Source organism: Schistocerca piceifrons, chromosome 7, assembly GCF_021461385.2.
Source record: "Schistocerca piceifrons isolate TAMUIC-IGC-003096 chromosome 7, iqSchPice1.1, whole genome shotgun sequence".
Taxonomy (NCBI): Eukaryota; Metazoa; Arthropoda; class Insecta; order Orthoptera; family Acrididae; genus Schistocerca; species Schistocerca piceifrons.
In genome coordinates this window covers 395,087,183-395,114,875 of record NC_060144.1, presented here as the reverse complement: position 1 = coordinate 395,114,875, position 27,693 = coordinate 395,087,183, and the positions used below count along the sequence as shown (strand labels likewise).

The 27,693-nt window shown below is 42.5% G+C and overlaps 1 protein-coding gene across 1 annotated transcript in view; it reads right to left on the bottom strand.

Moving 5' to 3' along the window:
- LOC124805169 (neuropeptides capa receptor-like) overlaps nucleotides 1-27,693 on the bottom strand; it is a gene marked incomplete at its 3' end in the record, with an annotated part of 1,111,251 nt that overhangs the window by 32,145 nt on the left and 1,051,413 nt on the right. The window contains exon 6 of the mRNA XM_047265654.1: nucleotides 19,909-20,191. Within this exon, the coding sequence (XP_047121610.1) occupies nucleotides 19,909-20,191 (283 nt within the window). The remainder of the gene's footprint in view (nucleotides 1-19,908; nucleotides 20,192-27,693) is intronic.

Below are 27,693 nucleotides of genomic sequence, written 5' to 3'. Positions count from 1 at the left end.
TTTCCATAATAATTATTCTGTGTCCTACATTCAAGGTTTATTTAATAAAATTAGAGGGTTCACTGTGACAGAGATTCGAAATTACTTTCTTTTGACATTAAAAATCTCCACACAAACGTGCCACCACTTGTAACCTTAAACATAGTAGAAAAAATTACGTTCATTCAAAGAAGGACTTATCTGACGAGTGAATCAACGATTTTATGAATTTAATTCGTATAGTAGTGAAATACAATTATATGTAGTTCAATGGAAAGCCATATCAGCAATTAGATGGTCTTACGACCCCATAGCAAGTACCCTTGCAGATGTGATCATTAATTCCTTAGAAGTTAAATTTTTCAGTAATTTCTCAGCGTCAGCTGTGGGCATTCATTCATACACTAGATTCATCGACGACTTCGTGATCCTTTACAAAGGGCCTAACGACGGTATAATCGACTTTTCAAAATTTTTAACGGGTTTCAAGAAAATATTTCTTTTATTTGTGAACTTGAAAATGAGTTCCGGCAGTTTAACTTTCTATACCTCACTCTTACGACACTACACGACATAATTAGCTTTAATATCTGCCGTAAAGAAACCAGTTCTGATCAAATGATACCTTTCACTTCAGTACACCCACATTCTCATTAGGAATCCTTTTTCTATTCAGCTGTCCATAAAGCCATCTCCATCCCCCTCTCTGGTGAAAATTTCAAATTTGAAATCAGTCTGATTAAAACTATTGCAGACAATAATGGCTATGAATGTTCAATGGTAGATAATATTTTTAGTAGTAAATTCAACAAGATAACCAACACCCTGGGCATTTCCAATAATGAACCTAATGAAAATAAAAATTTTGTCTCTATACCATTTCTGGGTCCAGTTTCTTACAAAATACAGCATCTGTTTCAAAATAAGTATAACTCTATAATAGCTTTTTCCACTAATAATCCTTTAAAAATTATATCACACATAACTGGAAACCTACGCTTTCCTCTCTGGAAACTTCTGTTGTTTATAAAATTATTTTCGACAGTTGTGCTGCCAACTACATAGGGCAAACAGGCCGAGCTACTTCGATAAATTCAAGGAACACCCTCTAGAAAAAAAGGCACCAATGTTCATAATTAAACTTTCGCCGTTCATTTATTTACCACAGGACATAATCCTAAACAGGGTACAATCCTAAAGATGTAAAAGACGTCCAGATCTTGCACTCAGAGAAAAAAGGCCTTAGGCTTAACATTAGAAGAGTTACAAACTTTTAAACACCTCACTCTGAAGGACGGTCCTATTCTTAACGAACAGTTGCAACTACGCAATAAAAACTTTTTTCATGATGTAGAGCAGCAAGTTAAAATTGTCAGAACGGTGATTCTCTCCTCAGTGTAACCTCCTAAACATCATTTTTCCTTCCAATCTTATGTTTTCTCTGTATATTACCTGAATCGTATTTTCTTTGTAAAAAAGAGAATGTTACGTTATGTTGTAACTTTCAAACACCGGTTCCTATTTGCTACCACCAATGTTTTAAAACTGTCCTTGCAATGCCTCATTTGCTCCTAGGTAGCCTGTATTTCGATTACTTCCTGCTAGATGGCACGAATCTGTTTTCGTGTCCACCTCGTGGCTGCCTCCGTGTGTTAGCTGTTTAGTCTGACAGTAGCGGCTGTGTTATGCCGCTCTTGGTCCTAAGCGACATTGCGGGTGTCATTATATTCCAGGAGTATTTTACGTGGTTGACAATCATGGTATACTTTTACATTTTAGTTGTTATTCCTATGACATGTCTCTTTAACGAGAACACTTTTGCTCAGACATCTTAAACCATGGTGTGATTACATGTAAGTATATTTATGTTGGTACGTAATTTATGGAAGTAATCCTTGTCATTATATTTTTAGGTGTTCCCCGTAACTTTTTATTCTGATGAGGATTACCCTAGTGCAGTCGAGACTGCGGTCAACTGACAAAATTTTGTCGGTTGGAGTGGCCGATCGGTTCTAGGCGCTACAGTTTGGAACCGCGCGACCGCTACGGTCGCAGGTTCGAATCCTGCCTCTGGCATGGATGTGTATGATGTCGTTAGGTTATTTAGGTTTAAGTAGTTCTAAGTTATAGGGAACTGATGACCTCAGAAGTTAAGTCCCATAGTGCTCAGAGCCATTTGAACCATTTTTTGACAACATTTTGTTCGTGGAAGTGGCTGTATATACGTCCTGTAAGGACACTGACAATGACATATCCAATGCCCAGTACAAAACTCAAGATCCAGAACTTCTGTCAATGACGATCAGCACTGCCAAGTGGGATTCTGCAACATTTAGTATGCCGCTGAATAGAAATTTGAAGCCGGAATTACTCGTAGAGAGAGAAAATCATTTCGATGAAAGTCGTAAGAGGTCTTTTTTAATGGATTAATTATTAGTCAGATACGGTAAACCGATAATGAACCTTGATTATTAATTTACAAGTAATTATGAATAGAAATTCAAACACTTGCATCGGTATGCGGTGGGTTTAATACAGAGTAACAGTAATACTGGTCTACGTTTATAATTATCTGTTTATCTCATATAGTTGTCACTTCCAGATATTTACGATGCTGATTCTGTCGCGTGCCACAAGACGGGGAATGAAAAATTTCTAACATATTTAATGCCTCTCTACTGTCAATAACAGAGTAACGACGTTAAATCAGAGCCAATGACCAACAATATCTAGCTTACCTTACAGCCTAGAACTGTCTACCGCTCCAGGCTTGATCTGGATTTTAAAATGTTCATACTAGTCAGATTTAATATAGGTCATAAAGGATAATTTTATACAAAGCTCTCCCATATTCTTATACAGAAAGTAGTAATCAAAAGTAGAAAAAAATACCTTTTACATACAGGCTATACCTAAACAAATACCATTCATGGTGGATTCCTATAAAAGCATAAGTTGTCACCATCCTTCTGCCAACGGTCTTGTCAAAGAAGGCAGAGGTCAGGACAAAGCTTTAAGGCAAACCACCCCTAAAAGACGGATGAACCAGCATCGATCAACGGGATAGACATAATGTATATCCACAGGACATGCCGCCTATTACTGAAAAAGTGTCATGATGATTGCTCCATTAGCAAAAGGTTCAGTAGTAGATCCCAATTCCGATCTCCGTGAAGGGACTGCAAAGGGGGAGCTCACCATGAGAAAAATACTGAATAACCAACGAAAGGGTAACGTTCTACGTGTCGGGGTTGGAATGTCAGAAGTTTGAGCATGGTTTATTTATTTAATAGTGTCACAAAAACACATTATAGTGTGCAAGTTATACATAAATACCAAAACATGGTAATATAAGCATTACAATTACAATTAAATGCGGCGTGACCAGTATGCAGCAACTTCGCATACTTCCTTGGAGGCATCGATGACATTCTTTGGCGTGCATGACGTTGGGCATAGGCTGCAGACAAGACGATGACTCATTGTCTGTTCTTCACCACATTCACATGCTGTGGAGTCGCAGGCAAATCTCCACTTTTTCCACGTTGGTCTTCGTTCTTCCAACTCCAGAACGCAGCCTGTTGAGCGTCTTCCATATTGACCAGCTTTCTTCGTGGCCTGATGGGAGGCTTTCGGTCGGGATCATCCACCCTGCAAGGTGGCAGGATTTGGAACGTCATGAGTTGACTATGAAGTTGGAAGGTGGTTCAGTGAGACTTACAGTAGAACGGAGAAAGCTTTTCCTTGACTTGAGCCTTGGTACTGCTGGCTGATACCAGTGTAGTGCGTGGGTCTTGAGATTCAATGCCTTAGACTTTTCTGGTCGGGATGCACATTCACGACGGATATCTGGAGATGGGATGCCCGCTAGACAACAATCTTTATCAAGTGTTGTAGGTCTCAGACATATCGTAATGTGTCTGATGGTTTCATTCAAGGCGATATCCGCTTGTTTAGTATGTCTAGATCCCGACCACACAGGGCAAGTATATTCTGCAGCTGAATAACAAATAGCTACAGCAGAAGTTCTTAAGATGCGAGGATGCGTCCTCCAGGGTATACCCGATATTTTAAGGAGAATGTTGTTGCTTGCAGATACCTTCCGTTTGGTGTTCAAGCAATGTATTCTGTAGGTAAGTGCTCGATGAAGGGTTAATCCAAGATATTTGGGGGAGAAGCAGTGTTCTAATTGCTTACCTTCCCAGAACACCTACAATTTCCTTAGTGCATGTCGATTCCTAAGATGTTACAAATCTGTGTTTCTGCTGGATTTGGCTTTAGCTGGTTGTCTTGGTAATAGCCTCTTAGAATTCTAGAGAATGCGAGAGCTTCTCTTCAACATGTTCAAAAGATGCTCCTTCAACTGATAGAGTGACATAATCAGCACAAATAAATCTCTTTGTCCCTTGCAGGCTGGGCTGATCATTTGTGTAGAAGTTAAAAAGTATAGGAGCTGGCACACTCCCTTGTGGAAGGCTGTTCTTTACATTCCTCCATCTGCTCCACTGACCTTGAAATTCAACAAAAAGCTTCCGTTCTGAAGAAAGCACGCAATCATTTAGGTGAGTTTGTAATCCTCAGTTACGTTAAGCACTTTATTTTGGCAATGTACGCTGGTTAACAGTACCATAGGCTGATGTCAAGTCAATAAGAGCTACACCAGTGACTTTGTCGTTTTCATAGCCGTCTTCTATATACTTTGTTAGGTGAAGTACTTGTGAAGTACAGCTTCTCCCTGGTCGAAATCCGGCTTGTTCTGATTTGAGCCATGGTTCTGCCACATCAGATAGTACGCCCAGAATCAATCTTTCCAAGATTTTATATAAATGACACATAAGGAGATTTGTCGGTAGCTCTTGGGATCACTTGCGTTCTTGCCAGGCTTGAATATTGCCATAACTCTGGATTTTCACCGCAATTTAGGGATTTTTCAGTAGCTGATGCTAGTGTTGAATAAGTCCAAGAGCCATTGCTTACTGGCAGGACCAAATCTCTTAAGTTGTTCAATGCGGATGTCATCCATACCTGCTGCATTGCCCAGTTTTGCATTTATTCAGTGCTCTATTCAGATCTTCCATTGTAAGATGGTAAGAAAGTTTGCTTTTTTCCTGACACATCAGTTTTTAGGCTTTTTGTTTGGGTCCAAATCTAAATTTACTTGGTTCGCCGTTCTCCACGAGCTGACTTGCAATTTGATTTGCAGAAAAGTTACTATGTAGTGAGGACTTTGTTGTACTTTTACTGACGTGCGTCCGCAGCTCGTGGTCGTGCGGTAGCGTTCTCGCTTCCCACGCCCGGGTTCCCGGGTTCGATTCCCGGCGGGGTCAGGGATTTTCTCTGCCTCGTGATGACTGGGTGTTGTGTGATGTCCTTTGGTTAGTTAGGTTTAAGTAGTTCTGAGTTCTAGGGGACTGATGACCATAGATGTTAAGTCCCATAGTGCTCAGAGCCATTTCAACCATTTTTGAACTGACATGCCTAAGTTAACTCCAGGCTTTGTAACTGTTTCTTCCCATGTCCAACTCTTCTATTAGTTTATTCCATTGGTTGCGTTTGGGTTCAGAAATGGAGGAAATGACACGCTGCCCGCTAGCGATAGTTTCATCATTGAAAGGGTCGTTTTTGAATAATTCTTTGTATTCTTTCAATAAAGTGGATGTTTAGGAGGTACGTCCTTGAATGTAACTGGTATTGCAGCCTCTAGGAATAGTTTTTCTTGAGCAGTACTGGACTACATCCAGAAACTCTTCATACCCCTAAGGAAAGGGATCCATGTTTGTAATCCTTTCATCACGCATTGTGGAGAATGTTCGTCAGGTTGCCTTCTTGAAATTGTACCTTCGCCTGCAGGGCACGGTGTGTGGGCGGATTGCTGGTACCAACTGACACATAATTGATGTGTGTGTGAGGAATTGGTGTACAAACAGATTTGATGATTTGATACTTTGTTCCACCAATTTCTCACTCACAAAAATAAGATCAGGGTTGCATTCACGTTGCCATCTAGCACTATTGAAAGACGGAGGAAGTTTATTATCGTGGATCAAAGATAGTTGATGCAGTTCTGCCCATTCTAGTACGGCATCTCCTTTTGGATCATTCTGAGAGTAGCCCCAAACAGTGCTGTGACTGTTGAAGTCATCAACAATTACAGATGGCTTCAGGCTGTTGAAATTGGCAGGAGGATTAAATAAGAATGCTTCATAAGATGGCTCGTAAACAGAGGAAATCACAAGCTTACTAACTTCCACAGTAACGATATCAATATTATTTTGCTCTGTGATGGAAGTCGTGAGAATCTGGAGATCGGGTTTGGCAAAGATGGCATTGCCATATTTGCCTTGAGGTCTTTCAGCCACCAGTTTCATTCCTGGAATCTTAGGGAATCGCAAATGAATGTCTCTGTGTGTTTCGCGGACGCATAATAGATCGTATTTTGTGTGTAAGAAAGGTTGTGTATTAGCTCTCCTTTACACGTTGATGAACCTTCAATGTTTACAGAGATAATCGTAATGTTTGGCTCTGGTACGAGCCTTTCCCGAATCTTGGATACCATGTTGATCATCTTATATCGAATGCGTGTTTGTTTCTGGAATGCTGATGCTCAGTTCAGTATTGGAAATCGATTCCAAATACCTATGCAGGGGCACCACGTGCAGAAATCAGCATGGAAGGGAAACTAGAACATCTGAAAAGGGAAAGGCTGATGCTCAATCTAGATATTGCGAGGATCGGTGAAGTGAAATTCAAAGAAGACAATAATTTCTGGTCAGACGAGTTACTGATAGTACCAACAGCAAAAGAAAAAGATATAATGGGAGTGGAATACTTCAGTAGTATATTTGAGTATTGCTCATCAGTGTGCGATCCGTAAAAGGTCGGGTTGACAGAGGAGATAGAGAAGACCCAAAGAAGAGCGGCGCGTTTCGTCACAGGGTTATTTGTTAAGCGTGATAGCGTTACGGAGATATTTAGCAAACTCAATTGGCAGGCTCTGCAAGAGAGGCGCTCTGCATCGCGGTGAACCTTGCTGCCCAGGTTTCGAGAGGGTGCGTTTCTGGATGAGGTATCGAATATATTGCTTCCCCCTACTTATACATCCGGAGGAGATCACGAATGTAACATTAGAGAGATTTGAGCGCGCACGGAGGGTTTCCGGCAATCGTTCTTCCCGTGAACCATAAGCGACTAGAACAGGAAACGGACGTAATGACAGCGGCACGTAAAGTGCCCTCCGCCACACACCGTTGGGTGGCTTGCGGAGTATAAATGTAGATGTAGATGTAGAATTCCTTATAAATAGCAGGGTAGGGCAGAATGTGAGCTACTGTGAAGAGTTCAGTAATAAGATTGTTCTCATCGGAATCGACAGCAAACCAACACCGTCAACGATAATATGCATGAAGACGGAAGACGTAGAGATAATATGAGGGTACTGAACGAGTACTTCAGTACGTACAGGAAGATCAAAATGTAGTAGTTATGGGGGATTGGAATGCGGTTGAAGGGAAAGGAGCAGAATAATGGTTAAGCGAGTATATGGGCTTGGGACTATGAATGAGAGAGGAGGAAAACTAATCGATTTCTATAATAAATTTCAGCTAGGAATAGCGAATGCTCCGTTCAAAAATCACAGGACGAGGAGGTATACTTGGAAAAGGCCGTGAGATACGGGAAGATACCAATTAGATTACATCATGGTAGGGCCGAGATTCGGTTATCAGGTACTGAATTGTAGGGCATACCCATGATCCGATGTAGAGTCAGATCATAACTTAGTAGTAAGGGAAACCAGGGCCAAGAGATTAGTCAGGAAGAATCATGGCGCAAAGAAGTGGGATACGAAAGCGCTAAGGAATGAAGAGATACGCTTGAAGTTCTACAAGACTATGGACACAGCGATGATAAATATCTGACTTGGCGGTTCAGTTGAAGAGGAGTGATCATCTCTAAAAAGATCAATCACGGAAGCTCGAAAGAAAAACATAAATATAAAGACGGTTACAGCAGAAGAAGTACACCAGTTCATCGATGAATCAAGGAGGTACAAGAATGTTCAGATACATTCAGGAATACAAAAACCCAGCTCACTTTGGAATGAAATACATAAGAAGTGTAAGGAAAATAAAGCGAAACGGCTCCATGAAAAATGCGGAGGAATTGGAAAGAAATGACTGTCGAAGGGACTGACTCAGCATATAGAAAAGTCAAAATCCATTCGTTGAAATTAAAAGCAAGGGCGCTAAAATTAAGATTGCAATGGACATTCCACTGTCAAATGCAGGGGTGAGAACTGATAGGTGGGAAGAGTACACACTGAAGGCCTCTATCAGAGGGGGCGGGGGGGGGGGGGGAGATCTGTGTGTTGACGTGCTAGAGGAAGGAATAGAAGTCGAACTAGAAGGGATAGGGGATCCTGGATTAGAGTCAGGGTTTAAAAGAGCTTTGGAAGACTTACGATAAAATGAGGCAGAAAGGAGAGACAACATTCCATTACAGTTTCTAAATCATTAATGGAAGTGTCCACAAAACAAATATTTATGTTATGGCGTAGAATATTGAGTCTGGCGATGTACAATCTGACTTTCGGAAAACTATCACCCACATACTTCCGAGAATTGCAAGAGCTTACAAGTGCGAAAACGATCGCATAATCAGCTTAACAGCTCGTGCAACCCAGTTTCTGGCAAGAATAACATAATAAAAGAATGGGAAAGATAATTAAGCATGGCGTTAGATAACGATCAGTTTGGTTATGATCCAGAAAAGGTTCCAGAGAGGCAGTTCTGACGTTACGGCTTACAATGGAAGTAAGACAAAAGAAAAATCAAGAGACGTTCATAGGATTTCTCGACCCGGAGAAAGCGTTCGACAACGCAAAACAGAGGGAGATGTTCAAAGTTCTGAGTAAAATATGGGTAAACTACAAGGAAAGAGGGTAATATACAACATGTACCAAAGGGAACAATAGGAGTGGACGAGCAAGAACAAAGTGCTCGAATTAAAAAGGGTGTAAGTCAGGAATGTAGTCTTTCATCCCTATGGTTCAGTCTTTACATCGAAGAAGCAATGAAAGAAATAGAAGAAAAGTCTAGGAGCGGAATTAAAATTCAAGGTGAAATGATGTCAGTGATATGATTCGCTGCTAACATTGCTATCCTGAGTGAAAGTGAAGAAGACTTGCATGATCTGCTGACTGGAATGAACCATGTGATGAGTATAGAATAAGGATTGAGAGTAAACTGAAGAAAGATGAACTACTGAGAACAGTGACAAACATAAGATTAGGATCGTTGATAAACAAAATGCAGCCCCATCCACCGCTTGCCACAGGGTATCACCATTCCAAATTAATCGTTTCCAGTTGTCCAGTGGTTTCACTCTTAACATCATATTAAGCATAACTTGTCACCGACTATAGAAACGTATAACTTACGAGAAGCTCCTCGGTCATTATAACCCACTCCTGTTAACACCCCACGCACAGCTCTTGTGCTAGCTGGATTGAAGGAATTACACACGAGTGATTGCTTTCGGGGATTTAATGCGACTTTTTACAGTCGCCCTGCGCAGTGCTCGACGGTCCCTCCAATCAACACGTTAGGTCTGCATGGGCTTAATTAATGTTATTGTTCGTTCTCGTTTCCGCTTCCCAATTACATCACCAACAGTCGACTTGGGCAGATTTAGAAGGGCTGTGCTTTCCCTGCTGTATTTGTTACTCATGTGACATACAATGACTGGTTCATGTGCGACATGACTGAGCTTTTCTAACGGAACAACGCTCCTCTACCGACTACTCAATATTCCTTGCCTTATTTTATACTGGCGGGTCCACCGTCAGCGCATTACGTGCCCATAACGCTAAAATGTGGCATTCGGTCTCGTGGTGGGCAGTGGTCGGAATGTACTGGCTCCCCTTAGTGTATATCGTGACTGCAATTCGCGAGAACAACCTTCTTTTTAAATCGTATGCGGCGTTAAATATTTAAGACTTTTTCGCAGTATACATGACAAGTTACCAGTCACCAACGTCGTTGACTAAAGTGTAACAGAATATCATATTTGCTATTTCTCACGTAAGGTAGAAGGACTCTGTTTCACTGAGTACGTTATTCACATTTCACAGATCAATAATCTCGATGTGAAACCATGACAGCTTCAAAACAAGATAAATACTTAGTAAGTGAAGAAGAAAGGTTGGAGAAAAATATGGGAGCACCCAAAACAGTGCAGTAGCATGCCTGATACTTTAAAGGAAAACCGGTGGCAGGCAAAAGAGCACCAACGATTTGTCCATGGCCGAATTCACTTAGCTCCGACATTATGCATTCACAACTACATAGAATACTGTCCTGATCACGAATGACACTTGCGAATACTGAGGTGGTTTCACAAGTGCCGCTCTTTGTCATACAAAACAGTGTAACCTGTAGGATTGGCAAGCAACTGAGCTATGTCAACGTATGTATTTTTCGCAGTGTTTCCATTTTCTCCCGGCCTCTGTAGAAGACTGTTGTAAATAGCATGTCAGACAAGAGAGTCACAGTGGAACGAAAACCCAGTCCAAAGTTGCAAATTTTAATTTTATCCATTGTTTTTCAGTGTTTCGTCCGCGACTGTTTTACTTTCGTAAAATGAAGAACAAGCCGCCTTCAGTCACAATTGCGTTTATTTACTGCACTATGCATTTCAAGCTCTAGAGGCTCATCTTCAGGTGCATTTTAGTCCTTTACATCAGGTTTTTTAGTTGTTTGCCTGTCGATATTACATTTTTGTGTTACAACATGATATATTGTAGATATAACAGCGTTAATAATATGAAAATAACTTACAGTTCAACTTTGTATGATGTATGCTACTGTTGTGCAGTTTGTATACACAAAATACATCTTTAATTTTGCAGTACATACTGGGATATATACATAGTCACACACTTTTTCGCACAACGTCGTAGCAGAACGTAAACATGCCAAAGATTCTCGTTCATACAGATGTTCTACTTCTAAATATAATCGATTTTCTTGTTTCACAGAAGATAATATGATATAGTATTATTAGTATTAAAACAATTATTTGGCACCATGTTGTAGGTTGTCAGCTGCTTGTACTATTATAGATTTGAATCCTCAGGAAAAAAATAAACTTTTACAGGTGTAGAAAAAATTGTGGCTGTTAATCTCTGTTTGTTCATTCAAAAAATTTTCGGAATATTTTTCTTTGTGTAACATTATTTGTAACTGTTCTAGTAGATTAAGTTATTTACTGTTGGATTCTGTGTGAAGTACAATTAGGCTGTTGTGGATGACGTCAAGTCTGTGTTTATTAACATACATGTGGTTAGCTATTGTAGATTTTTCAAAATGGTTTGGTCGAAAGGAATCGGTGTGTTTTTTATACCGTGTGTGTTGAAGGCTCTTCCAGTTTTTCCTATGTAAAACGCAGGGCATTTGTTGCACTGTAATTTATATCTTCCACTGTGTTGTGTTATTGGACTGATCACTTGGGAGGTAAGTGGTATCCAACTTTGCGGTTTATGGAGAAAGATATTTCAATATTGGTTTTTTTGAATAAGTTAGCTATTTTTTGTCAGTACAAACAGCTGACAAACTACAACATGGGGCCAAATAATTATTTTAATAATACCTGTGTACTAATAATATTATATCATATTATCTTCTGTGAAACAAGAAAATCGATTATATTTAGAAGTAGAACATCAGTATGAACGAGAATCTTTGGCATGTTTACGTTCTGCTACTACATTGTGCGAAAAAGTGTGTAACTATTTATATATCCCAGGATGTACTGCAAAATTAAAGATGTATATTGTGTATACCAACCGCACAACAATAGCAGAACTCATGCAATGTTAAACTGTAAGTTATTTTCATATTATAAACGCTGTTATACTTATATATACAATACACCATGTTGTAACACAAAAATGTAATATCAAGAGGCAAACAACTAAAACACCTGATGTAAATCACTAAAATGCACCTGAAGATGAGCCTCCAGAGCTCTACATGCATACTGCAGTAAATAAACGCAATTGGGACTTAAGGCGGTTTGTTCTTCATTTTACGTTTGCAAATTTTGCTTTTGTGATTCATTCGATGACTGGTTTCGGGCCGAGACCCATTTTCAAATCATTGTAACATAGGTTATCTTATGTGCTGTAAATGTTCATTTCACATTTTAAAAAGAAACGTGCTTTTCACATCTTCAGAAATACCATTTATGTATTTGTTACGATGAACTGAAACTGTGTTTCGACCCAAAATTAGTCATCGAGTGAATAAGGAAAAGTAAAATTTGCAACTTAGGACTGGTTTTTGCTGCACTGTTTAACAGAAGTTGCTCACCCACAGCTATTCCAGCATGCTCTAAGCTCGTAAGCTATAGCCAGAAGTCTAAATACAGACACAACTACAACCAACAAGAAATTAACAGTGAACGTCAACAGCAAGATAACATCGCTTATTGAGTTGTGTCCTTGTCGGCACAAGTAGTAATTCTTGTATCTCAAGTGCTTTCGACCTTATGCCTGAGAAAATGATTTCTCGTTTTGACAGAGGTACATTCCACGGTACAATGGGACCATCTTCAAAAACGCTGTATAATTAATTTTTAAGAGAAATGCTTATCGATGAAGTGAATGTCAGGACTATGGTGGTAACATCGCTATACAGAGTATGTAACTGGAGGCAAACGATGGAGACCAGGGCCTTAAATGTAAAAATGAACGACTTGGGACAATCTGGGTGGCAATAAAATCACACTTGTTAGGTGAACATTGTGTGAAAGCTGACGAGGGATAGTCAAGGAGTATAGGTCTCACTGTCATCCTTAGAAAATATATAGGAAACATTCCCAATACCTTATGTTGGTAGTTTTCTGCGTTTTTTAACGTTATTCAGTCATGTTCTGAACATGGGATACTGACCGAGTGGAAACACATACTCGTGAGGATGTCAGCTGTCTCAGAAGGAGAATAAAGTAGAAACATGGGAGAAAAAGCTAATAACAAGTACTGCACAAAATAAAAGACCTATATATCAAAGGAAATTGTTGTTATCAAAGAAATATGAACCTCTCGAAAAGGTGTAGGCTCACAAAAAAAAGGAAATAAGACGTTTGGAGCATCGCTCCGAACGGGTTGAAACTTTCGCACTAGGAAACTGCGGCCAGAGCAGTCGCGCGGGTCCGGGCTGAAGCGCCTAGAGCCACTCGGCCACAAGGGCCTACATGAAGTACTTCAATAACTGTAAAGAAATATAATTATGAATTGAAAACTGAGCCTAACTTCGAAGAGCCTTCTTTTCTTAAATAACCTCTCTGTACGAGAAAAGCTCAGATTCGCTAAAAGGCTATTATTTCGAAATAAATGAGTGATATAACCTTTCCATAACTCAGGAAATGTCATTTTCTGAATGATTCTTATGACGTCAAGAAGTCTGGTGACCAGCTATTCAGATAGTAACACCAATGAGTCGTAAATGCAAAAAATCGTTAAACATAGTACAAAAATGTCCCAAGCTATGACGCTGGACGACTACGAATATCTCAGGGACTGCCGCGATGAATCGTGCTGCATTCATCCCATTACTCAAATTTTACAACTTCCTGGCAGATGATAACTGTGTGGCTGACCTGGGCTCTAACTCAGGACCTTCGCTTTTCGCAGGCAAGTGCTCTGCCAACTGTACTACCCGAGCACAACTCGCGACCCAACCTCATAGATTTACTTCCGCCAGTAAATCATGTCATCCCTCACCCGTCCGGCACACAGTTTTAATCCGCCAGGAAGTTTCGTGTCAGTGCACGATCCACTGCATAGCAATAATTCATTCTACTGGAATGTTGTGTATGGCCTAATTCAGTGCCGCGGAGTATCATTCTGGTAGTATCGCATCCTTCGGCTTCTATTGGCAACAGTGTCTTTTAGTAGTAGGGTCCGTTCAGTAATCAGTAATGGTAAATAGTTTTGACAATCATGTTTTCAGCATGTTTCCAGTACAGTGATCTGCCGAAAATATTTAATGGTCTCTGAGTTCTTGAAAGTCCTTAGGTATTCTCATACGCTCACTGCTGACTGTTGTGTACGTTAAGTATTCATTTCATTGGAAAAACAACGTCACCTGCAGATGAAAGGACGTCAGATAATACCTCACTGTTGCAAACCTGGCGCAGCGTTGACGAGTTTGCTCACTGTAGGTAAACCAGTCCCAAAACAAAAGCGGTCTGTGCTTTCCAGAGACGCAAGTAATCCTAGTTTAGGCTGTTCCAAGCAAGCTGGTAAGTGCCATATACTCCACAAGCTAGCATCTGGCGCTATATGACTCTTATATTCTGGAGGCTGAAGTAACGTGTCAACAAATTTCAGTTCTCAATTACCTGTGTCTTTCCACGCTGAACATTTTTTTTTTTTTTTTTTTTTTTTTTTTGGCGCGGAAAATAGATTCCCTTTCCAGAGTCACTAAACGTGGCAGCAAACGTATTAGCTGTTGCTGTTCGTTTTGTTGTCGGCTATCCTCTGTTTCGTGTACAGCCAGGAGAAGTGAAGGGTATACCTTGCCCAAAATGTCACTCTGCTATAAGCTCGCATAGTCAGGAAATTTTGTATCTGTTTTAATTTACACTCCATATCTTTGTACAATAATTAATGAATAATGAACTTGCATTATTCAGAGAAAGAAATCCCGTTTCTAAGGCCAGTGCAGGCAATGGACGTTGAATTGAGCTAGATCTACCGTACGTCTTACCGCTTAAGCTGAAGAATGCTAACATCTGTTTCAATTACATTAAATTAAGTAGTTAAGTGATTTTGGACATTTACCAACTTGTCATAACATTATACTGCGGCATCGGCTGCTATCCGGGTGGCCGCACTTTCAAATACGCACACCGCCATTTGCACAGTCGTGTTTCCTACAGCCGCCATGGCGGCGCGAGAGCGCTGCCACGAACGGTTACGCCGCTGCCAACGAGATGCAAGCATCCTCTATGTGTAGATCCCAGTGGCGGGTGCACTAAGTTAGAACATTCATGCACTGAGCCCATTCTGTTTGTTTGGCAACTGAATAACATTTACAGACTTTCATATTGGCCAGGCCTCCACAGATTCTGAGTAGACATTGTACTGAAGAGTGACAATTTCATAAACCTTTTGTATCTGTAGATATTTTTACATTCAGTTGTACAATTAGCAACTGACGGCGCAGATTCAGTAACAAAGCTATGTGTTACTTTCAGTTATTGGTATTAGATGTACAGAAATTAATATCTGAAATCGTTGCTCATAAAAGGCAACTGGTGCTCGCTCCTGCATCCACTAAAGAACCACACAGGGTGCATAGGAAGTCACAACTTATACTCAGTTCCGTTAGGAGATTTTCTGGGCAAAGCTTTATTATTAAATCATCTATAACAGCACAGTAGTCCCTTCAGCATATTATTTATGATCCAATGGCTCTGAATCATGTCATTCTAATAGTTTATACCTAATGATTACAACAGGTCTGATGGCTTCGCATCAACTCGTGTTGATTAACGGCCCTAAGGGCTGTATCGTAAGAAACTGATTTCGTTTTCGGGAAGACGTCTGTTGGAATCGCCGTCTGGTCACCTAATTTTTCTTTTCTGCATTCTCCATAAATAGTTTAAGGTGTTCGGCAGGATGATTCCATTACGAAGAGCATGCACGACTTCCTACCTTAATCTGTGCTTGGGCATCACTACGATTACCAATCCATCCCCTGAATGTTAGACTCTTTCGCCATCTTCATTCTGACACTTAAGAAATGAAGTCATCCAGTTCTCATATATGAATGACTTCTTCCTCCGACAAAAATTTCTTGTCATCTTGCTACTGGGAAATGATTAATCACATAGACACACATGTGCCTTTCCAAACACAACAATCACAACTCATTTTTGATTCAAAGGTTTGTTTATCTATTTTTTAGACTGCCGTAGTGAATTTCAATAATGCTATTTCAGTGTTAATTGTTCTTTCTACCTCTAAAAGTGCTGAAATGTGTGCGAATTTCTAAGGGACAAAACATCTGAGGTCATCGGTCCATATACTTACACACTAGATAAACTAACTTAAACTAACTTATGCTAAGAACAGCACACACACCCATGCCACAGGGAGGACTCGAACCTCCGGTGGGAGGGGCCGCGCAGTCCGTGACACGGCGCCTCAAAGCACGCGGCCATTCCGCACGGCTGTACCGCTCTTTTTGTTTTTATTTGTTCTGCTATCATGATCTTTCGTATGGTTTTGTAATCATTTCCCACTACTTGCAATTATAAGTGAACTGATATTTCACCTTATTTTTTGTGGTACATTCCAGCTTTCTTCAGTTAACTAAAGAACATAATATTACTCAATAAGTCACCTATGCAGCACAGTTTATTCGAACATCCTTATCTTCTTTTATCCACCTGCAATCCTTCCGACATAATAGATTTACTAAACTTAAAGACCGAAGAAACTGAAATAGATTCAACATAGCTTCTGACAAAATCTTCCCTGTAGGAGTCGAAACCTCACGAACAAAATCAGGAGTTAATGAAGCTGCATTTACCATCCACCTTCTTTGATCCACGACGCACTAATACTGTGGTACATAGATTACTTATCGAAATATGGCATGTGTAGTATAACGGAATTATAAACGTATACAGGGTGTTAGAAAAAGGTAAGGCCAAACTTTCAGGAAACATTCCTCACACACAAATAAAGAAAATATGTTATGTGGACATGTGTCCGGAAACGCTTAATTTCCATGTTAGAGCTCATTTTAGTTTCGTCACTATGTGCTGTACTTCCTCGATTCACCGCCTGTTGGCCCAATTGAAAGAAGGTAATGTTGACTTCTTTGCTTGTGTTGACATGCGACTCATTGCTCTACAGTACTAGCATCAAGCACATCAATACGTAGCATCAACAGGTTAGTGTTCATCACGAACGTGGTTTTGCAGTCAGTGCAATGTTTACAAATGCGAAGTTGGAAGATGTCCATTTGATGTATGGATTAGCACGGGCCAATAGCCGTGGCGCGGTACTTTTATATCGAGACAGATTTCCAGAACGAAGGTGTCCTGACTGGAAGACGTTCGAAGCAATTGATCGGCGTCTTAGGGAGCACGGAACATTCCAGCTTCTGACTCGCGACTGGGGAAGACCTAGAACGACGAGGACACCTGCAATGGACGAGGCAATTCTTCGTGCAGTTGACGATAACCCTAATGTCAGCGTCAGAGAAGTTGCTGCTGTACATGGTAACGTTGACCACGTCACTGCATGGAGAGTGCTACGGGAGAACCAGTTGTTTCCGTACCATGTACAGCATGTGCAGGCACTGTCTGCAGCTGATTGGCCTCCACGGGTACACTTCTGCGAATGGTTCATCCAACAAAATGTCAATCCTCATTTCAGTGCAAATGTGCTCTTTACGGATGAGGCTTCATTCCAACGTGATCAAATTGTAAATTTTCACAATCGACATGTGTGGGCTGACGAGAATCCGCACGCAATTGTGCAATCACGTCATCAACACAGATTTTCTGTGAACGTTTGGGCAGGCATTGTCGGTGATGACTTGATTGAGCCCCATGTTCTTCCACCTACGCTCAATGGAGCACGTTATCATGATTACATACGGGATACTCTACCTGTGCTGCTAGAACATGTGCCTTTACAAGTACGACACAACATGTGGTTCATGCACGATGGAGCCCCTGCACATTTCAGTCGAAGTGTTCGTACGCTTCTCAACAACAGATTCGGTGACTGATGGATTGGTAGAGGCAACCAGTTCCATGGCCTCCACGCTCTCCTGATCTCAATCCTCTTGACTTTCATTTATGACGGCATTTGAAAGCTCTTGTCTACACAACCCCGGTACCAAATGTAGAGACTCTTTGTGCTCGTATTGTGGACGGCTGTGATACAATACGGTATTCTCCAGGGCTGCTTCAGCGCATCAGGGATTCCATGCGACGGAGGGTGGATGCATGTATCCTCACTAACGTTGGACAATTTGAACATTTGCTGTAACAAAGTGTTTGAAGTCACGCTGGTACGTTCTGTTGCTGTGTGTTTCCATTTCATGATTAATGTGATTTGAAGAGAAGTAATAAAATGAGCTCTAACATGGAAAGTAAGCGTTTCCGGACACATGTCCACATAACATATTTCCTTTCTTTGTGCGTGAGAAATGTTTCCTGAAAGCTTGGCCGTACCTTTTTGTAACACCCTGTATATGAAGAAGGTGCGGCTGTCAACCGACCGCCGTGTCATCCTCAGCATTCATCAGCGGACGTGTTTTTGAGGGGACGGGGTCAGCACATCGTACTCCCGGCCGTCGTCGAAGTTTCTACCTAGGTGCCGCTATCGCTCGTTTAGGAAGCAACTCATCTGGCATCACGAGGCTGAGTGTGCTGAGGTCCAGCCCTCCTACCTACGAAAAGTCCCAGGCAGTACTGGAAATCAAATTCGCCCCCCCCCCCCCCCCCCCGGCCCCTCGTAGAACTAGAAGTAGAGATGACAGGCATCTTATCCGCACTGCCGTAACGGATCATGCAGCCACGTCTCGATCCCTAAGTCAACACATGGAGACGTTTGCCAGACAACAACCAACTGCACGAACAGTTCGACGACGCTTGCTGCAGCATGGACTATCAGCTCGGAGACAATGGCTGCGGTTATCCTTGACGCTTCATCACAGACAGGAGTGCCTGCGATGGGGTACTCAGCGACGAACCTGGGTGCACGAATGGCTCAACGTCATTTTTTCGGATGAATCCAGGTTTTGTTTACAGCATCACGATGGTCGCATCCGCGTTTGGCGACATCGCGGTGAACGCACATTGGAAGCGTGTATTCGTCATCGCCATACTGGCGTATCACCCGCCGTGATGGTATGGGTAGCCATTGGTTACACGTCTCGGTCACCTCTTGTTCGCATTGATGGCGCTTTGAACAGAGGACGCTACATTTCAGATGTGTTACAACCCGTGGCTCTACCCATCATTCGATCCCTGCGAAACCCTTCATTTCAGCAGAATAATGCACGACCGCATGTTGCAGGTCCTGTACGGGCCTTTGTGGATACAGAAAATGTTCGACAGCTACCCTGGCCTGCATATTCTCCACATCTCTCCCCAATTGAAAACGTCTGATCAATAGTGGCCGAGCAACGGACTCGTCACAATACGCCAGTCACTACTCTTGATGAACTGTGGTATCGTGTTGAAGCTGCATGAGCAGCTGTACCTGTACACGCCATCTAAGCTCTGTTTGACTCAATGCCCAGGCATATCAAGACCGTTATTACGGCCAGAGGTGGTTGTTCTAGGTACGGATTTCTCAGGATCTATGCACCCAAATTGCGAGAAAACGTAATCACATGTCAGTTCTAGTATAAAATATTTGTCCAATGAATACCCGTTTATCAGTTGCTTTTCTTCTTGTTCTAGCAATTTTTATGGCCAGTAGTGTATATTCATAGAATTTCTATTGTAATAACGAACTATGCCTTCAATTTTTCAGCTGACAATGACACCACCATCTTTTAATGTAACCTGCATATCAGGTTGTGCTAAAGATCATTAGATCATCACCAGTTTCACAACGAAAATTAAAGTAATGAAAATATTCAGTGTTTTCCGATATATTTACTAGTACCCGTATTCCAGCACATACCACAATATCTGTACGTCACGAGCAACTGCAAAAGTCCCGAATGGTTGCGCTCAGCCTACCCTAAAGTTAAGCCTAAGGCTACTGGTTGGACAATAACACAAAGTGTTTCTCAAAGATGAAAATATAACATGAAAAAGAGTGCTTTGAAAGATTCTACGTGTCTTCCTGTTCTCAGAGAACTGAAACCCGGCAGATGTGCTCATGCTTACCCGACTACCGTGTTCTCGCGGAAGCTGGACTGTTCGCCTCGCCCACCTGGACGGGACTTCTGGCGCCCACACAGGGTCTGCAGGAAGGCGTTGCGGTACTTGGCTGACATGACGTTGTACAGGATGGGGTTAATGGTGGCCGAGAAGTAGTAGAAGCAGCCCGTCACGTAGTACATCACCTCGTTGATCTCCTCGAAGTTGGGTGCATCTCGCCCGTAGATGTACATCAGCCTCTGCATGTGGAAGGGCGCCCAGCTGATGAAGAACGCCAGCACCACCGCCGCTGTGAGAGAAAAGTAGTCACTTGTGAACATGGCGAGCGCAGACCGCAATTGAGCGCAAAATTCAAGTGCAAAGCTCCAGTTTCAATGGAGGAATATTTCAAGGAATATTAGGTGTTAGTGTACCTTAGAGGACGAAGTCGTTTCCGACACAACAGAAGCTTCGATTTGGAGAGGGATGAAGAAGGTTATTGAGCCGTGGTGAGCTGGCGCCAGTGTTGTTTTGTTTATGTTTCGTTGAGATCGATGGTGGTTGAGCTACGCTACCTTTGCTTTTCGCGTGTCTTATCTTCCGGGTTGCCGGGCGAAGCGAGTTGGTTGTTAGCCTTCGCCGGCTAACCCTCGAGAATTCGTGACATTCGCTGGGAGACGAGTGTCAACGGCTGCCGAACGAGCGTGATGACCGTTATACGTTGTGGTGTGAAGTTGGTCGCGCGTTTTGATGACATGGGCAGCTTGGAGAACGATATTTGAAGTGCAGCGGTGAAGCAGCTCCTTCGTATTGTGTACGTGATATGAGTAAGTGGTCGTAATTGTGTTTTGTTGACCGACGCACTCAGAGGCATTTCAATTTTATTATTATGGTGAGACTCTCATAGTCGAACTTTAAGATGGTGTGGAAGAATTCAGTTGGCCTAGTTAAATGGTGGCCGTTATTTGAAAGCTTTCTCGGTAGTTTTACTAGTGCTCTGTGTTTCTTGTAACCACATGATTTTATGTTTGTATATTCAAAGCCTGCATTTGTCCATTTGTAAAATGCTTAAGGTCAAAGTTGTGAATTTTTCAGTAGTGTAACGTGTTTCTTTAGACGCTTACCCATATATCGAGTCAAAGGTTCTGCCGAGTGTTTCTATATTTCAGAGTTATTGCAATGTCTTTGTGATTCGTGCAAAAACCTTCGATTGTGCCTCGGCCTTGGCGGGGAGTAAAATGTCATCCGAGGTCTAGGCCTAGCAATGCTTAATAACCTGGCCACTACCGGGAGTTGTTCACATACCGCCTTCCAAAGTTTAGTATTTATCTTCCTTCCGCCAAGGCGGGTTAAGCTGGTAGATATATAAATATACACTCCTGGAAATGGAAAAAAGAACACATTGACACCGGTGTGTCAGACCCACCATACTTGCTCCGGACACTGCGACAGGGCTGTAGAAGCAATGATCACACGCACGGCACAGCGGACACACCAGGAACCGCGGTGTTGACGGTCGAATGGCGCTAGCTGCGCAGCATTTGTGCACCGCCGCCGTCAGTGTCAGCCAGTTTGCCGTGGCATACGGAGCTCCATCGCAGTCTTTAACACTGGTAGCATGCCGCGACAGCGTGGGCGTGAACCGTATGTGCAGTTGACGGACTTTGAGCGAGGGCGTATAGTGGGCATGCGGGAGGCCGGGTGGACGTACCGCCGAATTGCTCAACACGTGGGGCGTGAGGTCTCCACAGTACATCGATGTTGTCGCCAGTGGTCGGCGGAAGATGCACGTGCCCGTCGACCTGGGACCGGACCGCAGCGACGCACGGATGCACGCCAAGACCGTAGGATCCTACGCAGTGCCGTAGGGGACCGCACCGCCACTTCCCAGCAAATTAGGGACACTGTTGCTCCTGGGGTATCGGCGAGGACCATTCGCAACCGTCTCCATGAAGCTGGGCTACGGTCCCGCACACCGTTAGGCCGTCTTCCGCTCACGCCCCAACATCGTGCAGCCCGCCTCCAGTGGTGTCGCGACAGGCGTGAATGGAGGGACGAATGGAGACGTGTCGTCTTCAGCGATGAGAGTCGCTTCTGCCTTGGTGCCAATGATGGTCGTATGCGTGTTTGGCGCCGTGGAGGTGAGCGCCACAATCAGGACTGCATACGACCGAGGCACACAGGGCCAACACCCGGCATCATGGTGTGGGGAGCGATCTCCTGCACTGGCCGTACACCACTGGTGATCGTCGAGGGGACACTGAATAGTGCACGGTACATCCAAACCGTCATCGAACCCATCGTTCTACCATTCCTAGACCGGCAAGGGAACTTGCTGTTCCAACAGGACAATGCACGTCCGCATGTATCGCGTGCCACCCAACGTGCTCTAGAAGGTGTAAGTCAACTACCCTGGCCAGCAAGATCTCCGGATCAGTCCCCCATTGAGCATGTTTGGGACTGGATGAAGCGTCGTCTCACGCGGTCTGCACGTCCAGCACGAACGCTGGTCCAACTGAGGCGCCAGGTGGAAATGGCATGGCAAGCCGTTCCACGGGACTACATCCAGCATCTCTACGATCGTCTCCATGGGAGAATAGCAGCCTGCATTGCTGCGAAAGGTGGATATACACTGTACTAGTGCCGACATTGTGCATGCTCTGTTGCCTGTGTCTATGTGCCTGTGATTCTGTCAGTGTAATCATGTGATGTATCTGACCCCAGGAATGTGTCAATAAAGTTTCCCCTTCCTGGGACAATGAATTCACGGTGTTCTTATTTCAATTTCCAGGAGTGTATATTGTATGTAACCAGTCCTTAGACGAACCTGTTTCCTTCAATATTAGCGACTGGCAACTGGCTAAACCTTAAATTGTATAGCATCTGCTGAGTTCCTTGCGCAGCTCTTTCTAGTAGTCTTTTATTAACACGGCTGAGCACCTGAACACTCATTTTTAAAGATCAATTTTTCTGCTATTTTTATGTAAGTGGTTGTATCATGTTATGTAATTGGTCATTATATGTATTTTGAGGGAAATCCTAATTTCTGAAGTTTTTCAGTAATTCTGTTTTCATAATAAGGAAAAATAAGTTGGCAGTTTACCTTTAGCAAGTGCTTCTTAAACGGATTGAAATAGTAAGTTTATAATGGTATTTGAGTGAAGAGTGTTTTAAGTGTGGCCATCTTGATGTAATAACCGGTTTTAAGGAGTTTGGTGCAGTCGCTATGCTTGATGTTTCTATAAATGCCTGGCACATTAAGGAACTGTTTATTTGAATACTGAGTACGTTGGGTTTCTAACTGTATTTGCAAAACGTTATCTAGGGGCTCGTACACAATTTGTAATTGTCAGACTACTTAAAAGGCGTAATGTAAATAAACTGTATTAATAATAAATTGTGGCTGCCAACCATGATTCCATCCCACTTCCTCTTTTATGGTATCTAAGACATAGTGGGTAGGTGTGGTAGGAATAAAGGAAACGCGTACCACATATAATCGGCCATTATCTTTCCAAAGAAATTCTGCTAGCAGCTGCCTTATGCTTGGTAACACTTTGAATTTCAGTAGATTATGTCAGACACCACCGTTTCATTGACTTTTTTGTGTTGCCAGTGTCTTTCGCATGAAACCATCGACGCTATTACAAGACAAAGGCTTCTAGTGATACAGTGAAATGCTTATATGAATGTAGTGCATTTTGGAAGCAACTCATAGCTTCAGAGCAAGATTTTACTAGAATATGAAATGCGATTTTTGCGTTGACCATGTTTAAGAGATCATTTCCATTGAAAGCAAGTAGATCTAAGTTACTGTAACTTAAATATGAGTTTATACTATTGATTTTATAAGTAAATCGTAAACGAAACAACAGGGACAGTACGCAGTTGTCATACATAATTCCTTAAATACTGATTTAACACATTATGATTTCATGGATGTTTAAAAATGTGAGACTTTATCTACTTAAAATGAGAATTTTCCTTCGAATATACCACATTGAATGATGGGTGAATATAGGTCCCAGTGATTCCAAAGTGAAGAGCCTCCTAAGAAGAACTGATTATTTACCTTTTACCAGTTTTATTTCATGTTATAATGATAAATATTAATTATGTGATTAATTTTAAAATCACATTTTTTCTCATATTGTTGGGATTCAAGTTGTAAGGAAAACAAGTAATTTAAATGTGACTGGACAGACGGTGATTCAAGCTGCCATCGTTAGGAGTGGTTCAAACATACGAGGAGACAGTAGCTGGAAATCATTATTATTAAGTAATGAAGTAAAAGGCAAAAGGAATCGTGAATGCATCTGTGATCTCGGGTTGCCGGCAGGGTAGCACCCTGTGTTCGGTCAGAGGGTTAGCTGCCCTCTGTTATACAAAATCTGAGTGAATGGATCAACAATGAACTTCAACAGGTGTCTTGGAACGTCCACCCGGAACAAATGCAACGAATAATAAGAAACAAAATAATGTAAAAATGTAGGTAGGTCTCTGATTAGTAATTAAAATGTCCTCGGTCCCTTGATCGAAACCCGCCATTGCTTAAATTTTGATTAATAATCACCTTTGGTGGCAGAAGACTTCCGGCATAAGAAGTCACCCTAAGTCTGCCAACTGCTTTGTTAAACAGGGCGGAAGAGAGGACAGAGTTCTGGTAATTCTCTTGACCTTGGGATGGGAAACTGCCCCTAAAGGCGGAAGTATAGACAATGATAAACAACCTGGAGATGCGAAGAAACCGTGGGTAACAGGAGAAATACTCCAGTTGATCGATGAAATAAATAAGAAGTTCAGGGAAGCTAAGATGAAATGACTGCAAGAAAAATGTGATGAAATCGAAAAAGAAACGACTGTCGGCAGGACTGACTCAGCATACAGGAAAGAGATAACAACCTTCGGCGCCATTAAAAGCAAATGTGGTAAGATTAAGAGTGAAACGGGAACTTCACTGGTAAATGCAGAGGAGAGAGCGGATAAGTGGAAAGAGTACAGTGAAGGCCTCTATGAGGGGAAGATTTGTCTGATGCGATAGAAGAGGAAACAGGAGACCATTTGGGGGACATAGGGTATTCAGTATTAGAATCAGGCAGTATTAGTCAGGCAGTGGTAGCCGACCGAGACAGACGCTGCAACAGGGAAGTAACCGCTTTTGTGACATTTACGAGTTCCTAACCATGAGAGAATTTTGTGACGTATTACAAATTCCTCATCAGGGGCAAACTATTTAGTTTCACATGAGTGCTTCGGTAGTTGGGTTATGGAATATTTGCGTATTACTAAACACAGTTCGTGCGTTTTTGTCAGGGTCTACAGTAGAATTGCGCAGCACGTGCCGGTAGTCCGTTTATCCGCATAGTTTAGTTTTCCACGGTCTTTAGGATGGACAGGGACTGTAGCTGCTGCGTGCGAATTCGAGCCGAGTTGGTGACACTTCGTTCTCAGATTCAGGCTGTGATGGCTTCGGTTACACAGCTTGAGGCTGCGTTGGATGGGCACCACTGCTGTGGGCCGCCCATGGGGATCCAACAGACGTCCACCACGTCAGAGTCCTCCCGCATGCCGTAAAGCGCACAGGGTGCAGCCAACTGCAGGTGGTTGCTGACGTCGGTACCAATGATGTGAGTCAATTCGGATCAGAAGAGATTCTCTCTAGTTTCGAGCGGCTAACGGAAGTGGTAAAGGCTGCTAGTCTTGCTTGCAAGATGAAAGCAGAGCTGACCATTTGCAGCATAGTCGACAGGGCCGTTTGCGGACCTCTGGTATAGAGCCGAGTGGAGGGTCTGAATCAGAGGCTCAGATGATTGTGCGACCGTATAGGCTGTAGATTCCACGATTTGCCCCCAAGGGTGATTGGGTTTCGGGTTCCGCTTAATGGGTCAGGTGTCCACTACACGCAGTAGGCGGCTACACGGGTAGCACGGGCTGTGTGGCATAGACTGTGCGGTTTTTTAGGTTGGAGGGCCTAGGGAAAACACAAGAAGGGCTTCAGTCTCAAAGAGTGAAGGCTGAACACAGGAAGAACGCAGATACAGGAACCGTTGGTATAACAGTTGTCAATTGTCGTAGCTGTGTTGGGAAAGTACCAGAGCTCCAAGCGCTAATAGAAAACACTGATGCTCGAATGGTTATAGGCACTGAAAGCTGAATGAAGCTGGATATAAGCTCAGCCGAGATTTAAGACAAGAACCTAACGGTGTTCCGAAAGGATAAGCTAAACGCGGTTGGCTGTGGCGAGTTTGTTGCTGTAGAAAGTAGTTTAACTTGTAGCGAAATTGAAGCAATTACTTCCTGTGAGTTACTATGGGCAGAGGTCATTGCTGGCAACGGGAATAAAATAATAATTGGATCCTTTTACCGACCTCCCAGTTCAGATAATACAATTGGTGAAAGGTTCAAAGAAACCTTGACTTTGATTTCAAACACGTACCCGACTAATACGATAATAGTTGGTGGTGACTTTCATATACCCTCGATATGTTGGCGAAATATCATCCGAAATTGTGCTAAACACATTCTCTGAATGAGATTTTCACTCTGCAGTGGAGTGTGCACTGATGCGAAACTTCGTGGCAGATTAAAAATGTGTGCTGGACCGAGACTCGAACTCGGGACCTTTGCTTTTCGGGGGCAAGTGTTCTCTGGCTAAGCCATGTCTCCAGAATATCCTGCCTTTCAGGAGCGCTAGTTCTGCAAGGTTCGCAGGAGAGCTTCTGTAAAGTTTGGAAGGTAGGAGACGAGGTACTGGCAGAAGTACAGCTGTGAGGATGGGGCATGAGTCGTGCCTTGGTAGAGCACTTGCCCGCGAAAGACAAAGGTTCCTAGTTCGAGTCCATGTCTGCTACACAGTTTTAATCTGCCAGGAAGTTTCACATTCTCTGAAAATTTTTTCGGGCAGTTTGTTCATAAGCCCACGTGAATAGTAAACGGTTGTGAAAACAGTCTTGACATCTTAGCAACAAATAATCCTGAGCTAATAACGAGCATCAAAACCGATTCAGGCATTAGTGAAGACAGGGTGTTCGTAGCGAGACTGAATACTGTAATCCCCAGATCCCCGAAAAATAAGCGAAAAATATACCTATTCAAAAAAGCAGGTAAATTCACATTATGCCTTCCTGACACACAACCTCTACTCATTACAAATTAATAATATAAGTGTAGACCAGATGTGTCTTAGATTCAAAGAAATAGTATAGGCAGCAATTGAGAGATTTATCTCAAATAAACTAAGAAACAACAGAGCTGATCCTCCTTGGTACACAAAAAGAGTTAGAACACTGTTGCAGAAACCACGAAAGAAACATGCCAAATGTAAACAGACGCAAAATCCCGAAGACTGGCGATCTTATACAGAAGCTCGAGATTTAGTTCGGATTTCAATGCGAGATGCCTGTAACAGTTTCCACAACGAAACGTTGTCTCGAAACTTGCCAAACAATCCAAAGAGATTCTAGTCGTATGTGTACATTAGTGGCAAGATACAATCGATGCCTTCTCTGCGTGATAGCAATGGAGATACCATTGAAGACAGTGCTGCCAAAGCATAGTTACTACACACAGCCTTCTGAAATGCCTTCACAAAAGAAGACGAAGTAAATATTCCAGAATTCGAATCGAGAACAGCTGCCAACCTGAGTAACGTAGAAGTAAATATCCTCGGATTAGTGAATCAACTTAAATCACGTAATATCAGCAAGTCTTCTGGTCCAGACGGTATACCAATTAGGTTCCTTTCGGGGTATGCAGATGCATGAATTCCATACTTAACAATCATGTACAACGGTACGGTCCACGGAAGATCCG